The 19,638-nt window shown below is 54.2% G+C and overlaps 1 protein-coding gene and 1 long non-coding RNA gene across 2 annotated transcripts; both read left to right on the forward strand.

Annotated features, from left to right (window-relative positions):
- The first annotated feature begins 2,860 nt into the window (after positions 1-2,860).
- Positions 2,861-5,035, forward strand: LOC130704824 (uncharacterized). Its single transcript, XR_009005309.1, has 3 exons — positions 2,861-3,017; positions 3,270-3,384; positions 4,857-5,035. It is a non-coding gene; the product is annotated as an uncharacterized LOC130704824 (long non-coding RNA).
- Positions 5,036-6,390: 1,355 nt separating this feature from the next.
- Positions 6,391-19,638, forward strand: MYLK2 (myosin light chain kinase 2). The gene is made up of 13 exons (XM_007193307.3): positions 6,391-6,499; positions 6,597-6,696; positions 7,174-7,648; positions 8,665-8,966; positions 10,532-10,637; positions 11,193-11,286; positions 13,515-13,624; positions 13,706-13,847; positions 16,494-16,564; positions 16,686-16,814; positions 17,299-17,451; positions 17,598-17,730; positions 18,685-19,638. The coding sequence occupies exons 2-13, from the start codon at positions 6,645-6,647 to the stop codon at positions 18,763-18,765; spliced, it is 1,848 nt and encodes a 615-aa protein (XP_007193369.2). The 5' UTR covers positions 6,391-6,499; positions 6,597-6,644; the 3' UTR covers positions 18,766-19,638.

Genomic DNA, 19,638 nt, shown 5'->3' on the forward strand with positions numbered 1-19,638 from the left:
CCTGTTCTTGGAACAGCTGCACCAGCCTGGGGTACCCTCCTGCTACTTGATCCTATAGGGAGGTGTCCAGTGGCCATGGGCAATTTTCAGATGACCTTGTTCCTCTGACGTCATTAGATGGCTATTTTTGGCTTCGCTGTTTATGCTGCAGAGAAGTTGGGCTGCGATGGGGGAGAGGAAGAAAGAGCGAAGGAGGGGCCGGTCTTGGTTTCTCATTGTCCCAGGACCCTACCAAAGTAGGAACATTTATTCTTCAACATTTACAGAGCACCTACTGAATGTCAGGCCCTGGGGCTACCAAGTTGTGACATAATCTAAGTATTCTTCACTCACTCACCCATGAATTCATTTTTCAGCAGGCATTTACTTTGTGGTATGGGATAGTAATCAAGAGTGAGGACTCTGAGCTTGATGGGTTGGGTGTAAATTCTGGTCCCACTGGAATCCTACCTTTGAAACCTTGGGCAAGTTACTCCTCTGTGCCTCACTTTCCTTTTGGAAATGGGACTGATAATATTGTCTACCTCATAATGTTGCTATGAAGATTAAAGGAGTTAATATCTTTGCCTGGCACATGGTAAATGCACAATAAATATTAGCAGCTATTATTATTAACATAAGAAGCACCACTTTTTGTACTAGGTCCTTGGGATATGAGGTCGACTGACTTGGTCCCTGTCTGTTCTGAGCCGGCACCTGATCCCCAGGGCCCCAGGTACTGGGACAATACACACAGTCAATACAAGTCAGAAGGGAACACCTGCCATGTGCACCGCTTTACCCTAACTTGCTGGTGCATTCCAGGGAAACAGGTGAAGTTCCTGCCCTGGGAGAGCCTCAGAGCAGTGGCTCTCAACGCTGACTGGACATCAGAATCTTCTGGGCAGGTTTGAAAAATAACTTTCTGGACCCCACCTCCAAATGCGCTGATTTAATGATCTGAGCCCAGGAGCGGCTCAGACTTCAGAAGTTGTGAAAACTCTCCAGACATTTCCCACGTGCATCAGGGTTGAGAACACAGCCCAGGTTAGAAGGATATGTGTCTTGGAAGTACCCTGCCAGCTGCCTCAGGACTGCCTCAAAGCTGGCCCTCTGACTCGTGGGTTCTCAAATTTGGGGTGTGCATGAAAACCACCTGAAATGCTGGTTATAAGGACAGATTCCTGGGGCCCTACTTGAAGGAGGCTTCATTTTATTTATTTATTTTTGGCTATGTTGGGTCTTCGTTTCTGTGCGAGAGCTTTCTCTAGTTGCGGCAAGTGGGGGCCACTCTTCATCGCGGTGCGCGGGCCTCTCACTATCGTGGCCTCTCTTGTTGCGGAGCACAGGCTCCAGACGCGCAGGCTCAGTAGTTGTGGCTCATGGGCCTAGTTGCTCCGCGGCATGTGGGATCTTCCCAGACCAGGGCTCGAACCCGTGTCCCCTGCATTGGCAGGCAGATTCTCAACCACTGTGCCACCAGGGAGGAGGCTTCATTTTAAACAAACTGTGGGGCCTAAGCACTGAGAAAGCCTGCTGCAGCCATGCCTTCAGCTGAGAAGTCACCCCTGATCATCAGTCCCAAAGACTCCTCCTCTGAGACCCCACGGTGTTTCATATCTCATATGTAGCTCTTATTTTCTGTCTTGAATTGTAGAAATCTGTATCCATATTACTATGTCTTGAATTAATATTTATCTCCTAACAGTTACATATAGTCATTTCAAAAGAATTTGCAAAATCCAGACAAAGCATAAAAATCATCTCTACTCCCATACCTGTATGTGTGTGTGTGTGTATATAGACATATATATGCCTCCAGATATTTTCTCTACAAATATTTTTAGCAACGAAAAAGGACCCACTTCATGAATGATTTTACAGTCTTTTTTCACCTAAAATGCACTGCATGGTGATTCTATAGTTTTTCCCCAGTTTCATCTCTGTGTCCCCAGAGTGACCAGTTTATTCCTTGCCACAGAGTAGAGCACTGAGTAATAATCTTAGTGATAAAACTCTACAAATTCTGGGCTGGAATAGTGTCATTTGAACTTCCAGAGAAATCTACATCCAACTGGCCACACAGAATGTCCATAGATCTCTGCTTACCAGCCTTGGAGGGAAGGACAGGGTACGCAGTAAGGACAGCAGCCTTACCAGGGCTTTCCCGGGGGCTGGTACTGCCAAAGCCCCAGGCTCAGGGGCCCAAGGTGGGAGAGAGCAGGAGAAAACAGCCCTGAGTGGCTCCCATTATCAGGATTGGAGGGAAAGTCGTGAGGGGAGTTGGCTGCATTCTTTGGAGTCAGAAAGGTCGTTGCTCAACTCCTTGGATTTTCCATCACAGCCGAGCAGGGAAGAGGGTCAGGCCAGGAAATGTCTCCTCTGAGCCGGTCCTTTTAAAGCCTCTTGGCTGGGTCTATTTCCTCCAGGAGCCAGGGAAGCAGTGCCCGAGTGGAGTTAACCCCTCCACGCCCCAGGAATTCTCCCAGGGATGGGTGAGCCTGGGAGCCCAGGCTTCTGGAATGCAGAGCCTTCCAGGGCAAGAGGCCTAAGGAGCCGTGAACTCTGGCTGGAGAAACCTTCCCTCTCGCCTTGTTAAATCCAACAGGCATAATTGCATCCTGCTGACCTTAATTCCCCTGGTGGGTTTAATTGGTCCTGGCACTGTCACACTTCCTGCCCTGCCCCTGTGGAGGCAAGGAGGGTGGCCGCACAGCTGGTGCATGGCAGGAAAGCCCCTTCTTAAGGGTGGGCAGGGGCTCTGGCAGCCCCCAGCTGGGTTGGGGAGGTCTCCCTGTGCCCCCCTCACCCCTCTCACGCCTCCAAGGGAGCTCTGAGAAGAAGCTTGGGGACTCCCAGGGAACAGCTGGCTGAGCTGAGCTCAGCCCCAGCGGGCGGGCGAGTAAGCTGCAGGTAATCCTGTGGATCCGGAACCAGGCCAGGCTCTCATCTCAGCGGGAGGGACTGTGGAGTAGCCTGAGGGACAGCTGAGACCTCTGGGAGCCCACATTATGGAGACCTCACACACAGTGCTGCAGGTACCGTGCCAAGCACCCTACATACATGTTCTCACTAAATGCTCCCAGCCATTCCGGGAGAGAGCAGTGGGGCAGAGTAGTTATGAGCTGAGCATTGTGTTAGATGGTTCAAACCCAACTCTGTGACTTTGCCCTGTGACTCAGTTTTCCTTTCATATCTGTGAAATGGGGATGATATAGCTGACATTTATACAGCACTCACTGAGTACCCATGCACTGTTCTAAATGCTTTACATATCTCCCCCTGTGAAGAAGGTGCTCATCCTACAGATGAGGAGACCAGAGAAAGCATTTGCCCAAGCCTCACGGTCATTAGTCTGAGAGCTTCACTGTCAGAGTTCCTCAACCGCTGCTCAGCAGGACTGCGGTAAGTGTGGAGTGTGGGGACGGGACCTGGCCCATTTAATGAGAGTCCAAGAAATGCTAGTTATTATTTGGGAATCATAACAGTAACAAGTGCAGCAATTAAAACCCCTTATATTGTCCCAGCCTCGATTTTGGTCTCACTGGGAGGTGGCTCTGGATATGAATCTGGGTAGTTTGAAGTTATTCAATAGCTGTGTGACTCTAGGGACAAGCCTCTTACCCTCTCTCAGCATCGAACTTTTCTGAATCTTTAAGATGGTCTAGAACTTGGCCCCTAGAGTCCTTTGTGAAGATCCAATGAGCTGGGCAAAACCCTTGGCAGAGCCCTTAGTGGCCCTTCATGGGCACTCAATAAATGATCAGTACTGATAACCACAATCATAACAAGAGGACATCAGCAAGGGCCATCATGGTAGAACCCGGTCCAGAGCCTTGCTAGTCACTTGGATACTCATCGGACACTGATTGGCAAGGACACTTTGTGCCAGGGACACATGTGAGCATCATACAGCCCCTGCCCTCGAAGGGCTCCCGGACAGTGGCAACGGTGAGATCAGCCTGGAGCTGAAGGAGCTCAGAAGAGGGGGTCCAACATTTCAAGCTAAACCAGAACGTCCTGTGGGGACAACCAAATAGAGGACTGGGGGTCCAGATCATAGGCACAGGCAGGAAGCATTTCAACCTTCAGAATGTTATGAGATCCATAAAGCCAGTACCCAGCAGGGAGATGGGGTGAGACACAGGCTGGGAAATTTTAGGCAAGAAAGAAGAGTTTTGGGCTGTAAAGAAGCACATTTCTGGCCCAACTCTCTTCCTTGTGGAGTGACTTTTGGCAAGTTACTCTTTTGATTCTGCCGTCTTCATCTAGAAAATGGGATGAAATCTCCTCACAGAGTTATTATCAAGATGATGTTTTAATACAATGTGGATAAAGCTAATAATAGCAGGCACTCAAAAAATGGGAGCTCCCATCCTTTCAGAGAGCCTGGGTTCAGATCCCAGCTCAGTCCCTTACAAGCCCGATGGCCCTGGGTCAGTTACTTAACCTCTCTGAGCTTCAGTTTCCCCATCTGTAATCGTATCTACCTCATCTGGTTGTTCTGAAGATCACGTGAGTGAACCTACACAGGAGCACTTAGAGGCCCTGCACGTGTGGCGACTACTGTATAGGCATTAGTATTTTTGCTTCCTATAAGAGGCAGGCTGTCAACTAGACGCTGAAGGAGAGAAATGGAAGAGAGGAGGGCCAGGTCAGAAGAGGAGGACAGGCAGACACAAGGCAGCAAGACTGCGGAAGGGGCTCCCACTCCGGTTTTTGCTAGCCTTGGACAGACAGCCCCAGCATTTGCTCACTTAAGAAAACATCACTCATTTTGAACAGTAATCTGTTCACATAGTTTTGGGTTCAAATAAAAAAGTAAAAGGGGGGCTTCCCTGGTGGCGCAGTGGTTGGGAGTCTGTCTGCCAATGCAGGGGACACGGGTTCGAGCCCTGGTCCGGGAAGATCCCACATGCCGCGGAGCAACTGGGCCCGTGAGCCACAACTACTGAGCCTGCGCGTCTGGAGCCTGCGCTCCGCAACAAGAGAGGCCGCGACAGTGAGAGGCCCGCGCACCGCGGTGAAGAGTGGCCCCCGCTTGCCGCAACTGGAGAAAGCCCTCACACAGAAACGAGGACCCAACGCAGCCAAAAATAAATAAATAAATTTATTAAAAAAAAAAAAAAAGTAAAAGGGTGTGCAGTGATACCTTTCTCCCACCTCTGGTCCCCAGTTTCTTATTCTGCCAAAGAAATCCTTATGTGTGTAAAGGGAAATTTTATACATTAGCTATATTATGTTCTCTATTAGAAATCTTAACCCCTTTTGCACAAATGATAGCATCCTCTACATGCTATTCTGCGCCTTGCTTTTTCTCCTCCCACTTTGTAGGTTGCTTCATGTCAGTTCATTCACAGCTTCCTCCATATTTTTTACAGCTACACAATTTCCCATTGTTCAGTTGTGCTGCATTCTCAAGCCATTTCCCCACTCCTCTCAACAGGGGGCAGGAGTTGATTTCTCCATTTGATAATTAGAGGAGCTGGACCATGGAGTGGGGTTGGAACGACTGGACAGGTCACCACAGTCAGGACCTGAACCCAGACATCCACTCCAGAGCTATTTCCAATGCACTCGGCTTGGGGCTAGTTCTCAAGTGCCCCACAGAGAAAGGCTCTGGGCAGTTAGCCCCTGGGTAATGGAAGGCCCTTTGGATCATACCTCTCTGCATCCCATCTCCACTTGAACACCTCGGGCTGGAGTGGCCCCTGGGTCACCATTGTGGTGGAGGATCCTGGGAAAAGACTCTCCACCAGCCAGCCCCCTCCTTCCAGGCGGGCCGTTGAAAAGACCTGGATCAGCTCAGGGGAGGGGCGAGAGAGCCCTGACCATCCCTCACAGCCACTTGGGGCAGCCTCCATCTCCCCAGGGGCCCAGGAAGAAGACATTTTCAAAGAAAACGCTTTCAGGCCCGTGGACGTGTTGAGCAAGTGCCCCTGAGACCATTTTTTACCCAAAGATGCTCCAAGCAGATCCAGAGGCCAGGGGCAGGGCTTGTGGACGCCGAGCTGAGCGCTAGGGTCAGGGTGATTACCCCCGGGCCTGTGTGGTTCTAACCAGGCTCCGGGGAACCCCAGGAGATGCAGGCAGAGCCAGAGCCTGGCCTGGGCATAGTCTTGTCCTTCAGCCCTGCCTGAGAGCCCCTCTTCTTCAAGCCCCCCCCGCATTTCATCTAAGCCAGAGATACCAGGCAAGGCCTGGGAGAAAGCTGCTCCCGCAGGGCCCCAGGTGCCCCCTCCCTCTTTCTCTTCCTGCTTGTTCCAACACCACTCTCCCCCCAGTCAGTTCATGGGAAGAATGCCGTGTCCTCTGAACGGGGGCCAAGAGTGACAGGTGGTGGCAGTCTGAGCTGCATGGCCCCTGGTGTAAGAGATCCTCTCCTCCGCCCCCGCCTCCCTTCCTGCACCCCTGCCTCCGCCTCTGCCCACCCGGCCCAATCCCTTACAACTGCCCCAGGACTGCTCCTGGGCAGCCGCTGCGAGACAGACAGACACCAGGTTGCCCCTCTCTGCTCCAGGTGCCTCTCTCCCCTCAGTCAGCTGGCCCTGGCCTCCTCTCAGCCAGACAGGAGGAGGAATCCTGCAGCCCGACACACCTTTCTCTTCTCTCTGCAGCTAGAAAGACTTGAGTTAGACAAGCAGAAGCACACGCCTCCCTACCTCATGGCGACAGAAAACGGAGCAGTGGAGCTGGGAATCCAGAGCCCATCAACAGGTGCCAAGCTGGGGCAGGAGATGGAGGGAGGAGCTTGGGAAGGGGTGTTTGAATCCAGAGTTGGGCCTGTTCCTCAGGGGGAATTCTGTGCCTGAGGCCTCCTTTATGGCGCATGGAGGACCAAGAAATCAGGGTTATCTCTGGTACAGTGGGGCTGGATCAAGGGCCAACATGAAGCCTTCCCCAGAGAGACTGGGAAAACATGAAGTCCCCATTGTTGGCGCCTGAACACTCAGGGCAAGGGATGGCAGGGGCATCAAGGCCCACCAGGAGACCAGAGCCTCCCACACAGGGCCGCCGAGGTCCTGGCAGCCCATCTCTAGAGCCCATGGAGTGGCCCCAGAGGCTCAGTGGGACAAGGCCTTGCAAATTGTGGCCTGGGTGGGGACCTGGGCCTGGAGCTGGTCTCTGGCCAGCCTAGCTGGGGAAGGAGGCGTAGGAGGGTGGATCCTGACTGGTGTTTCACCTCCTTTGCAGACAAGGCACCTAAACGTGCAGCAGGTGAAGGACCCACAGCTGCAGAGAAAGACCCTGGTCCCCCAGACCCAGAGATGGATCCTAATCCCCCAAACCCAGAGAAAGAAATTGGTCCCCCAGACCCAAAGGAAGAACTTCATCCACTCACCCTGAAGAAAGATGCTGAAGCCCTAGCTGCAGAGAAAGGGGGTGGTACCTTGGCCCAACCCTCAACCAGCAGCCAGGACCCCAAGGGAGAAGGACACCTGGGTGGGGGGCCTGCGGAGGGCAGTGCTGGGCAGCCGGCCGCCCTGCCCCAGGAGTCCGCGACAGCCGAGGTCAGTGTCAAGGAGCCCGAGGCCAAGCAGGGGACCCCAGGCAGCCAGGACATCGGAGAACCCAAGCTGCAGAAGAACGCAACAGAAGGCCAAGCAGCAACCAAGAGGAGCCCACCCGCCTTTCTGCACAGCCCCAGCTGCCCTGCCGCCATCTCGAGGTGAATGGCCCCTGGCCGGGAGCGGGGAGGAGTCCTGCAGTTCCTCTGTCTTGGGCACCGTCATCACATTCAGTGCTAGACCGGGTAGTTCTGATGTTCACCTCCCTCTGTCCTGGGCATCGGCCTGACCACTTTGTCTCCCTGCAGAAACCAGGATTTTGTGATAGTTCACAGAAGCCTGGAATGTCAGGCAGGAGAGGTCCTCAAAGACCTCTTCTCCAGGCATCTGGAGTCCAGAGTTCCCCTTACCCCATGAACTCGGGTCTCACCAAGGGCAGGATTGAGATGTCAGGAGGAAAGGATAACCCATCTGCTTAATACAATTATTGGTATAATATGGAAAGATGACTAATAGCCAGACTGATAGATCATTACCAATACTCTTAGAACCATAATATAGCTCCAGTCTTATGGTGCAATCCGTTATCCTTACCTGAATGCCAGTCATATTAATGAGGTTATTAATGATGTATTTATCGTAAGCCACAATAATAACACTTACCATATCAGTTCGAATTATGTGGTAATATAAATTAATATCATTAATACATTATCAATTGCATCACCACAGTTTTATGAATCAAGAGCTACATAACCTTCCTAATTGTTGCCACATAATGATTAACCAAATCAACAATCCTGTTAACAGTTATTAATGATCTATCAGTGCATTGATACTCAAGATAACAACCACAGACATGGGAATTCCCTGGTGGTCCAGTGGTTAGGGCTCCGCGCGTCCACTGCAGGGGGCACAGATTAATCACTGGTCGGGGGAACTAAGATCTCGCATGCCATGTGGTATGGCCAGGAAAAAAAAACCCATAGACATTTATGGTATTATTAACATCCCTTGATTTTGTATGAAGTGAATTCAGATGTATCACCCCACGCGTTTGGGGCGGGGGCAGGGGCGTGGTCATATTCGCTCCAGATTGCAGATGGGGCTCTGGGAGACCTGCCTGCTGGCGGGGCTGTGGCTGCTGAGGGCGTCACCTCTGTGTTCTCACTTCCAGCCCTGAGAAGCCGCTGGCTGAGAAGCCCCCAGATGAGGCATCAGAACTCATCTTTGAAGGGGTGCCCGTGACCCCAGGCCCCACGGATTCTGAGCCAGCCAAGGTAGCAGAAGGAGAGAAGAACCTCCCAGAAGGCAGCCAGAAGGAAACAGAAGAGAAGGCTCCAGGCCAGGCTGGCCAGGCTGAGGTGCAAGGGGACACCTCGAGGGGGATCGAGTTCCAGGCTGTTCCCTCGGAGAGATCGGAGGAGGGACAGGCCCTCAGTCCCACAGCCAGGGAGGAGGACTGCTTCCAGATTTTGGGTAGGCCGGGGCTGCCCTGGGGCTGAGGTAAGAGGGAGCGGGCTCCCAGTGTCTCCCCACTTAGAGGACTAAACCCCTCTGAGCCACCTCATCCAGCCTGACTCATCTAAGTGTCACCCAACCCCGGGAAGTACGAGTTCCTGGTCCCCTTTGAGAGATGGGGAAACGGGGGCTGAAAAAGGGAAAGTGGGGCACCCCAAACCCATAGCTAGAACGGGATATGAACCTGTCAGGACAGCCTGACTCCAGAGCTCACTTTTTACTTTCTTCTACTTTGACTAAAATGGGGCTTTAAAAAAAAAAAATCAGGCACGTTATTGGAGCAACACCAATTCTCTGGACAGTGGGATTTGAAGTCAATCTGTAGAAGGGCTCAAGTACCAGGCTTTGGTAGTTAAACTGCATCCTGGGCGGGTGGGGAGGCTCCTGGGAGCCATAGAGGGTTCTTGAGCTGAAGAGCACAGGTGTGAGTGTGGGGAGGGGGTGGTGGTGGTGACCAAGGTACCTGGGCACGTGAGATGGGGCAGGACTGTGGAATGGCCTTAAGTGACGACGGTTTATTCAGCGGGCAGCAGGGAGCCGTTGAGCATGAGTGAGCTTGGCGAGCAGGTGAATAGGAAAAGGACCTGGGCAGGAGTGCGGCAGGGCTGGGGGTGGGTTGAGATGGGGTCAGGAGAGCCCACAGTGTCCTGACAACCCCCCTCCTCCAGGCTGAGGTGCCCTGGGAGACCCGCCAACCTGCCTAGTGAGCGGCGCAGTGCCACCCAGACAGGGTGGGAGGGCTTAGGCGGCTGGGCGGCAGCCAGGAGCCCTGCCTCCTCCCCTGAGCAGCGGCCCAGACCTCCGGGCCTACTCCACCCTGCAATCACATCCTTGAGTGACAGACCTGAACAACCTCCAAGGGCCGCCTGATTTATCACCGGCTTCCCTGCGGCCTCTTGCTATTTATAAAGAGGTCTCCATTCCCCGTGACTCAGCCTGTCTGTCCCCATGCTGTTCCCCAAGCTGTCACTAGGTGGCAGCCTCTCCCTACCAACATCTCCATCCCTGGGCCGCCCCCGGCCCCTCAACCCCCACCTCTGCTTCTGGGCCAGGTCCAGGTAGGACACCCATTCCACAAGTGGTGAGAGCTTGCGGTGTTATTAGAGGGGTTGGTAGGCAGGTCCCATCCCCTACCACAACAGACATAGTAACCCCTATTGGGTACTCCATTATAGATGCCTTTTTTTTTTCTTTAATGGAAATGCAGATAGCTTGGGATGGAGTCTTCATACCTTATAACGTGGGAGGGTCCGAGAAGTCCAATCAGCCATCTCCACTGTTGTGCCGGGAGAAGCTGAGCCCCCCTCTGACAGAGGCAGAGGCCTCCCAAGGAGGGTGCGTGTTGGTAGCAGAGCTGAAATTGGAAACTAGGCCCTTAGCCCCTATCCTGGAGCCAGCTGTCCCCCAGGTATCACTCGCTGAACTTCCCTGGATGGGGCCCAGGCCAGGCAGGAGGGTGTGGTGCCAGGGTGGGTCCTCAGCAGCCCTGGCACTGACTGTGATGGCTTTGCTCCGCTTCACAGATGATTGCCCGCCACCCCCGGCCCCATTCCCCCACCGCATCGTGGAGCTGAGGACTGGGAACATCAGCCGTCAGTTCAGCCTGAACTCCAAGGAGGCACTGGGCGGGTGAGAGCTGGGGCCTCAAGCCCCTGGCCCACCAGCAGGAAAGCATCGCGCCCCCAAGCCTTACATCTTCCCCATGAGAGGCCCAGACACATGAGCCACGTGGACAAAATTGGTTCCACATGGTCACACTTGTGTGCACCCTGTTACATGGCTGGTGTGTCAATCTCACTCACACAAACACACCATTGGTCATTCAGTGTCTCCCATAGGAAGCATATAGTATTTTCCTGTCTGTCTCAGTTTCGGGCACCATACTGACCCCCTCAAGGCGATTCCTGCTTTGTTAAAAGTCCTGAAGGTGCCCTCCCCCAGGGCCCAGGGCCCCTCCCTGCCACAGTCTGTGAGCTGCACATCAGCGGCCATCCTTTGATGAGCCTACCCTTCCTGGGCCTGTGGTCTATGTGATTCAGCCATTGTCCCTGCAGTAGAGCTCGTGGTTTCTGGAGGGAATCGGAGCTGGCTGGGATGTGTGCCCCCAACTCACAGGGAACAGAGCACACCCCCTCACCCCGTGGCCCTTAGAACTCCCTCATTCCCAGCCTCTTCTCTATCCAGTGGCAAGTTTGGAGAAGTCTGTACCTGCACAGAGAAAGCCACAGGCCTCAAGTTAGCAGCCAAGGTCATCAAGAAACAGACGCCCAAAGACAAGGTAGTAGGGGTCTGGCTGTGTGGGAGGGGGAGGGGATCCTTGGAGTGGGTGCCTCTCAACGCCCTCCACCCACACATCTGCACCAGGGGCCTGGTGTACGAAGCTTAATGCACTGAAGATATCACACAGATAGACAGACAGACAGACAGATAGCCCTGCCACAGGGGCCTGATGCCCCTGACCATAAACTTGACCCCGTGGTTAGTGAATTTATCCTGGGGACTTACCCCCTTCATGCCCTCTGTTTGGTTCAAGTCAATAAGTGCCGATGAGTCCAGGCCCCGTACTGGTGCTGGAGGTCCCAGAGGGAAGTCAGTTGGTCCCTGCCCTCAGAGAGCACCAGGGTAAACAGGCCTCAAGGGCTCTGCCTCTAACACCCAGCCCAGGCCTGCTTCAGAGCAGTGTTTGTTCAAGGAGTGAATGAATGGCTGAATGAATGAGGCAGAGGCTCACGTGGAGTGAGGGAGTTGGGTGTGTGAGGAGGTGATGGTGACCTAGCAGGCTGGCATGGTGAGAGCTATAACTCAGGAAAGCTAGGGCGGGGGTGGGGGTGGGGTCACAAAGGAGGCTCCTGACTCATCCGTGGGTTCAGGGAAGCTTCTCCTGAACGAAGACTTTGAAGAAGGAGGAGCTTTTTCCAGTGGGGAAGGCAGGGGAGAGAGTTTCAAACAGAGAAGTCTGTGGAAAAAAGTCCTGAGGGCCAGAAACGACAGGTACCTGCTGGGAACGCTTGAGTCAAGGTCAAGGCCAGGTACCTGCTGGGAACGCTTGAGTCAAGGTCAAGGCCGGGGGAGCAGAGACAACAGCACCTGCAGAGGCCTGGGGAAGCAGGAGAAGCAGCTCCAGAGGAAGTGCTGCAGCCTTGAATGCCTCACCGTGGCTCTGAGCACATTTGAACAGCATGGATTTTCTATGTGACTCTGTCTTTCTCTGTCGCTTCCACTTGACGGGCCCTGGATCCATGTTATTGACTGCTGGATCCAAGGCCTCTATCATGGACCTGGCTCAGTGTAGATGCTCAAGACATATGTGCTGTGTAAATTAATTGGAGTCAGCTGTTGGTTAATTAATTATTGGGCACCTTTTCTGTGCTGTTCAATGTGCCAGGTGCTAGGAAAATGGTAGTAAACAAGTCCTGACATGCTAGAGAGGAGGGACAGACAGCTAAAACCAAACTAAAACAAAAAGCAGGGTGTCAGGAACTGAGAAGTGTTAGGAAGAAAAGTAAAGCCAGGTAGGAACAGGGTCGATGGGGGCCGTTCAGGTAGGATCAAGTGAGGTTAGGCCTCTCTGAGGAAGTGGCGTGGAAGGTGAGGTATCAACCAAGGAATGGAATAACAGGAAAAACAGAGCAGTCCAGGCAGTGATCCAATGCTCTGGGGGCATAGTTCTGGGGAGAGACCTGATCTGTAGCATTTACCAATTTCCCTGGTGTAAATATTCCTACCATTGTTGATTTCCCGCTACAGTTGTGACCACTGGTTTGCAAACTTTCTGAAAGTGACAAATAATGGCAGCTGAGACTAGGAAGGCAGTGATGGGGGAGGTGAGAAATTATTGGATTTGTAATCTAGTTTAAGGGTAGAGTCAAAGGATTTACTGATGGGTTGGATGAAGGGTGTGAGGAAGTGAGAATAAGACAGGAATCTGGGAAAGCTCCTAACTTTTTGTCCTGCACACCCAAGTGAAGAGTGACGGCCTTTTGCTGATGGGCAAGCTGGGGGCAGCTCAATTGTGGGGAAGGGGTGGTATCAAGAGTTTAATTTTGGACATGAGAGATTTGAGATGCCTGTTAGTCAGACATTCAAGGGGAGGGAAGGTAGGCAGTTAGAGAGATTGGTGTCTGGAGTTTAAAGGAGCACTCGGAGGTGGAGATATGGATTTGGAAATCAATCACATTTGGATGGAATTTCAAGGCACGGGACTTGAGGAGAACGCCCGGGGGGAGAGTATAGAGCGGGGAGTGCTGAGCAGTAAGGATGGAGCCCACTATTCAGCCAGGGGGAGGAGAAGAACCAGCAAAGGAAAGGTGTCCCAGCAGGAGTGACTGTGTGGTGAGGACACAGGCTTGAGGGTGGGGAGAGGTGGGAGGCGAGGAGACCAGCAAGGAGGAGGTGGGCAGTGGTCCAGGCAAGGCCCAACAGGTCTGGTCAAGGGCAAAGGTGTGGAGGGTGGAGGGCAGGGAGTAATGATGCTCGGACGATACCCCTGACTTCCCTGGTCCCCAGGAAATGGTGATGCTTGAGATCGAGGTTATGAACCAGCTGAACCACCGCAACCTGATCCAGCTCTATGCAGCCATTGAGACCTCGCACGAGATCGTCCTCTTCATGGAGTAGTGAGTGCCATCATTGGGGTGGGGCCTGGGGAGGGGGCAGCGGGCCCGGAAGCAAGCCTGCAGAGGGGTCTGTGCACACAGCATCGAGGGCGGCGAGCTCTTCGAGAGGATTGTGGACGAGGACTACCATCTGACTGAGGTGGACACCATGGTGTTTGTCCGGCAGATCTGCGACGGGATCCTCTTCATGCACAAGATGAGGGTTCTGCACCTGGACCTCAAGGTACCGGGGTGGGGGCTCCCGGGAGGGGTCGGGAGCGGCATCCAACCACCTGAGACCAGTGTCGCAGCCAGCCATTCCTCCATCCCCCAACCTCTCCTCCTCCTCCATCCAGCCTTCATCTGTAGATTCAAAAAGGGTTTATTGAGTACTTAGTAAGTATCAGGAGCCAGGGGACACATCAAAGAGCAAAAAAGACCTGGTCCCAGCTCTCAGGAGCTCGTAGTCTGGTACTAAGTACTTGTTGAAAGGGTCTCTTGCCCCACACTCAGTGTCTCACACGTGAAACTTGCTGATAAGTGTTGCAAAAGCGCCTGCCTCAGTGCAGGCCTCTGATAGGCACTGCGAATGTTTGTTCATTTATTCCACAAATATTTGTTGAGGGCCTACTAGATGCCAGGCAGTGTTCTAGGTGGTAGAGATCCAGTGGTGAACAAAATAGATAAAAACACCTGCCCTCATGGAGCTTACGTTCTAGAAGGGGAGTCAGAAAAAGACATCAGTAAGTATAGTGTCAGTGCAGCAATACGCACGTGGCAGGCGCTAACAAAATGTGTAGTGAAAGATTATGTCTCTCTTCTGACCTTGCTTATTAGTACCCTGCATGTAGCAGGTCAGGGAGAGCAAATAGATTTTACGCATCCCACCACCTCTGATCAGCTGGCAGTGGCTGTCTGGAGCTGAGAGACATGGCCGTGGCGTGGAGTGGGCAGGAGCCCCATGAGTAGCCCACGAGTAGCCCCATCCTTATGGCAGGTGTTTATGTTTGTGGGATCAGTGGCAAGGCTAGTGGAGAAGATGAAATCTGAACACTGATGTGGGTTAGCTAAGTGGATGGTCCTTTCATTCATTCACTTGGTAAATACGTACCAAGTACCTGCTCCTGTGCTACTGTGCACAGTGCTGGGCATGGGCATTACCATCAGGATGATGAGGACACGCCCCTGTCCCACGGAGCCTGAATGCCCCTGTCCCACTGGAGCCTGAATGCCACCAGTGGGGTGGTACCATCAGGATGATGAGGACACGCCCCTGTCCCACAGGTCAGTGGGGGAAACAGACATTCATACAGTAATAACCCAATGAATAGATCATTTTAAACCATTAAAAGTGTTATGAAGAAGTACATGAGAGTAATGGGGAAACATACAAGGTGTAACTGGAGAAGCAGGCAAGGGCTGGAGCATTCGAGGTCCAAAGCAGGAGATGCTCCAGCTGCTGTGGGCTAACACCTCCACCGTGCTTACTGGGGGTCAGAGCTGCTCAGGGTGTGTTCAGAGTGTGTGACAGCCCATCGGGTCAGGTGTGCTGTTATCATCCCCACCGACAAGCGAGCAAGCGAGGAGGGTAAAGAGATGAGTTTCAGTGGGGCCACCGTGGCAGCAGGGCATTTCGGAGGCGGTCATAATAAGCCAGGAGAGAGATAATGGGGCTGGAACCAGTGGCAGTGGGGGAGGGATGGGAAGTGGTCAGATGATGGATGCATTCTGAAAATAGAGCCAGCCGGGTTTCTGATGGTTTGGATGGCGGAGGGCAGAGGGAAAGGAAGGAGTGTGGGTGACTCCTGAGTTTCTGGACAGAGTGGGTGCCTGCGCAGTGGCCTCGGAGCCTGCCCTTCTCCCGTGAAAGCCATTTTCTTTGGGGTAGGGCAGGGTCTCCAATTAAAATGCAGTGTCCTGGGAAGAAGGTCAACCTTACGTCTCTGTATCCTAAAGTGTTTTTTTCAGGAAAGCAGTAAGTTTTTCATCAATAAAGGGTTTCACGTCAAGTAACTTGGGTGAACCACAGCCTGAAGGCACTTCCCAGGGCTCTTGCTGCAGGGCTTTTCAGGAAGTCCCCTGTCCTCCAAAAGGAGGTCTGAATCTGTCACATTTCCCCTACCGATTGTATCCTGGGGCCTTTCTTTCCTTTCCCTGTTTCGGTGGAGCACTGGGTTGGGCTGTTGAAGTCGCTAGCATCCTGCTCTGAATGAGGACAGCAATGTGAAAGGACCTTCAGAAGGCCTATCATTTGGGGCCTCAAATCAGATGCACACAAAGCCCAGATGAAGAACAGAACCCCATTAAACGAGGTGGAGGCCCCAGGGAAGTGGAGGACTTCTGCCCATCACAGGGGTCAGGGGCAACTCCCTCCCAGCCGTGTGTAGCCATGCGGCTGGGGCTTCCAGTGGTTCAGGAGGTGCTGAAAATCAGGGTTTTTGTGCAAAATCTGCCTTTTAACCATTGTTAACTACTTACAACGTTTCTGCCCTGCAACCTCAGATTAGTCCTCTGTCCTTGTGTTACATGAAGAGGAAATGGAGGCCCAGAGTGGGAGGGACTAGCCTTGCATGTGACTCACATGTTCACCTGTGCTTGGGGCACAGGGTTTCTGGGAGCCTTGGCTGAGTATCTGCTGGGCGCTTTGTTAGACGCTGAGGGTGGGGAGCAAGGAGGCCTGGAGAAAGTGGTTCCTGCCCTGGAAGAGGCCCTCTCAGGCCTGAGGCTCCTCCTCTGTGCCTGGAGCCTGCAGGTCTGAGGGTCTCTGATGGGCTGTCCACTCTGGCAGCCTGGGCCTCTAGTCCCGGGAACCTGGGACTTGGATGGACCTGGGCAGGGAGGGAGGGTGAGCCGGGTCAGAGGTCAATCCAGGCCACCCCCTTCTCTTCAGCCAGAGAACATCCTGTGCGTCAACACCACGGGCCACTTGGTGAAGATCATTGACTTCGGCCTGGCACGGAGGTACCACCTGGGTGGGTGGCATGGCAGGGCCAGCCTTGAGGTGGGCAGGGCCGGGGGAAGGTCGGAGGGTGTCTGGGAATGGCCTGGGAGCTGTGCTCTGAGCTCTTGGCCTCACCTCCAGGTATAACCCCAACAAGAAGCTGAAAGTGAATTTTGGGACCCCAGAATTCCTGTCACCTGAGGTAGTGAATTACGACCAAATCTCCGATAAGACAGACATGTGGAGCCTGGGGGTCATCACCTACATGCTGTGAGTCCTGAGGGTGCCTTTTGTTTATGGGGTTGGGGCACATGGGTGGGCAGCTGAGGCCTAGATTGCTTCCACCTCCCCACTGCCTCAGTCAGGGGTTTGTGGGGCGTTGGGCGTGCTAGGGCGAACCAGGAAAGGGAACTTTGTACCCATTTTATAGATGGAGAAACCAAGGCCCCCAAAGGCATAGTGTCCCATCCCAGGGCTCTGGGCAGCAGAGCTTTGATGACCCAGTGCACTCATCATTCCTCTTCTTCACTCTAACCCTGGGAAGCTGGGATGATTATGCCCATTTTACAGATGAGAAGAATGAGGCTTAGAGAGGGGAAGTGACTTGCCCAAGGTCACCCAGCCAGATTCAAACCCAGGTCTGTCCCATTTGAGAGGCTGGGGGTCTTTTCAGCGCATGGTGCTGCTTTCTAGGCTCTGTCCCCATCCCTGACCCAATCTCACCTCCCTGCTCCCTGCCAACCCCTCCCTCTAGGCTGAGTGGCCTCTCCCCCTTCCTGGGAGACGATGACACCGAGACCCTGAACAACGTTCTAGCGGGCAACTGGTACTTTGATGAGGAGACCTTTGAGGCTGTGTCAGACGAGGCCAAAGACTTTGTCTCCAACCTCATTGTCAAGGACCAGAGGTGAGGCTCACCCCAGGACACGAACCCCGTGTGTGCAAGCCCAGTGTGTGTGTGTGCCAGCTGGGCGGGAACTGGGCCGGGAGGCCAGTGGGGTGGTGCCTCCCTGGCCTGCCACCCACCCTCACCGCGCTGCCCCCTCCCCACAGGGCCCGGATGAACGCTGCCCAGTGCCTCGCCCACCCATGGCTCAACAATCTGGCAGAGAAAGCCAAGCGCTGTAACCGACGCCTCAAGTCCCAGATCTTGCTTAAGAAATACCTCATGAAGAGGCGCTGGAAGGTACCACAGAACTGAGGGTGGGGAGGAAGGGGGGGATACAGGGCAGGAAGAGTCCTGGCCCCACTAGCCCTGTCTCAGCCAGTTCGGTCTGGAAAACAGAATTGGCTTTTCTCTCCTTGTCCTGGGCTGGCTACTGCCCTGGGTAGTGGCCCTCCACCCACCCATCTCCACCGTAGGGAGGGGTGTCCATTTGTGGCTCGGGCTCAGGAAAAGGTCTCTGACCCCATCACAGGCTTCCTCCCCTCATTTCCCAAATATTTCTTGAGTATCCACTACCTCTAGGCACTGGGGATACAGCAGTGGACAAAGAGACAAGGATTTCAGTCTTTGTGGACTTACTTTTGGTAGAGGATGGAGAGTTACTAAAAGGAGTTAAGGAAGGGCTCTAGAAAAAAATAAGGATGGTCAGGAGTTCTGGGGAGAGGCTGCACTTCTTAGTAGGGTGGCCAGGGAGGGCGCACTGAGAAGGAACATGTGAACAAAAACCTGAAGGAGGTGAGGGCTGAGCCAGGCTGGTATGGGGGGAGGAGTGTGCCAGGCAGAGGGAACAGCTGGTGCAAAGGCCCTGAGGCAGAAGCATGGTGGTCAAGTGTGAGGAACAGGTAGGAGGCCAGCACGGCTGGAGTGGAAGAAGCAAGGGGTAAGGGAGATGTCCAAGAGGATCGGGAGGCAGGGCGTGGAGGGACTCGGCCATGATGAGGGGTTTTTACTTGGAGTGAAATAGGAACCACTGTACTGCCTTGAGCAGAGCGGTACTCAGGTTGAATGAGGGAGGGAGTCCTGGAGGCTGCAGTGTCACGGCACCCCCTGTGGCCATTTTGGCACCGCGCCCTCCCTGGCATGGAGCCCTCCTGGAATGGAGGGGACCTTGGGAGACACTCGGCTGTCCTACAGCTTTCCCCCTGCCCTGCTGCTGACTGGGTAACCCTGCTAACCCTCTCCCTCATCCCTCAGAAAAACTTCATTGCTGTCAGTGCTGCCAACCGCTTCAAGAAGATCAGCAGCTCAGGGGCACTGATGGCTCTGGGGGTCTGAGCCCCAGGAGCAGCTGAGGCCTGGACGCAGCCGCACAGTGGCCGGGGCTGAGGCCACACAGCCCAGAAGGCCGGAGCAGACGGGCCAGATCGCCAGGGCTGACTGGCCAGGACGAGGCTGCACCAGGCTGGGAGGCTCGGGGCTCCCATGCCCCCGCGCAGTGACTGCTTCCCCGACGTGAGCTGCCTCGGATATGGCCTGATTCCATCCTGCTAATGCCTCCCCAGACAGGGCTCCGGCCCATCAGCCACAGCCCAGATGCCACGGGCCCTGCTGAGACGCCACCCGGCTCACCTTCTTGGAACTGCTGCTCTGGTGACCCCTGCTTGGCCTCACCTGGGGCATCCCTGGCCTGGGCTTGCTCCTAGCTAGAGCAGGAGGGCTGGGGGTCCTGGCATATGGGGTTTCTGCAGTTGGGGGTGGGAGGTCCTTGGTGGGGCAGGAAGGCAGACGGCGATTCCTAAGGCGCAGCTGCCAGGGGAGACAGAGCAGGCTTTGTGAAGGAGGTCCTCCATGCCCCCACCCACCTCCCCACTCCCAACAGATAAGGCCTGACACACCATCTGGTCTGGCCCGGCCCCCGCCCACCTTCCTTGCGACCACCAACACACAGGAACTCTGTGTGAGAGAGAGGACACCCAGCCGGGGCCTGGTGGAGGGGGAGGGGAGAGGCCTGGAGGACAGGGGAGACCACCCCCGAGCTTGCCTGAAGGCCAAGCCGGCCCAACCCAGCCACTCCGGCCCCCATTCCAAGGGTCACCCACGGCCTCGGATGATGGCGTCAGCAGGCCCAGGAGGAGTGGGAAGGCCGTCGGCAGCCCCCAACCTGCTCTCAGCTTGTGCCTTGTAAATAAATGTACAGGTTGGAAGTGG

Source organism: Balaenoptera acutorostrata, chromosome 15 (assembly GCF_949987535.1).
Source record: "Balaenoptera acutorostrata chromosome 15, mBalAcu1.1, whole genome shotgun sequence".
NCBI classification, from domain to species: Eukaryota; Metazoa; Chordata; class Mammalia; order Artiodactyla; family Balaenopteridae; genus Balaenoptera; species Balaenoptera acutorostrata.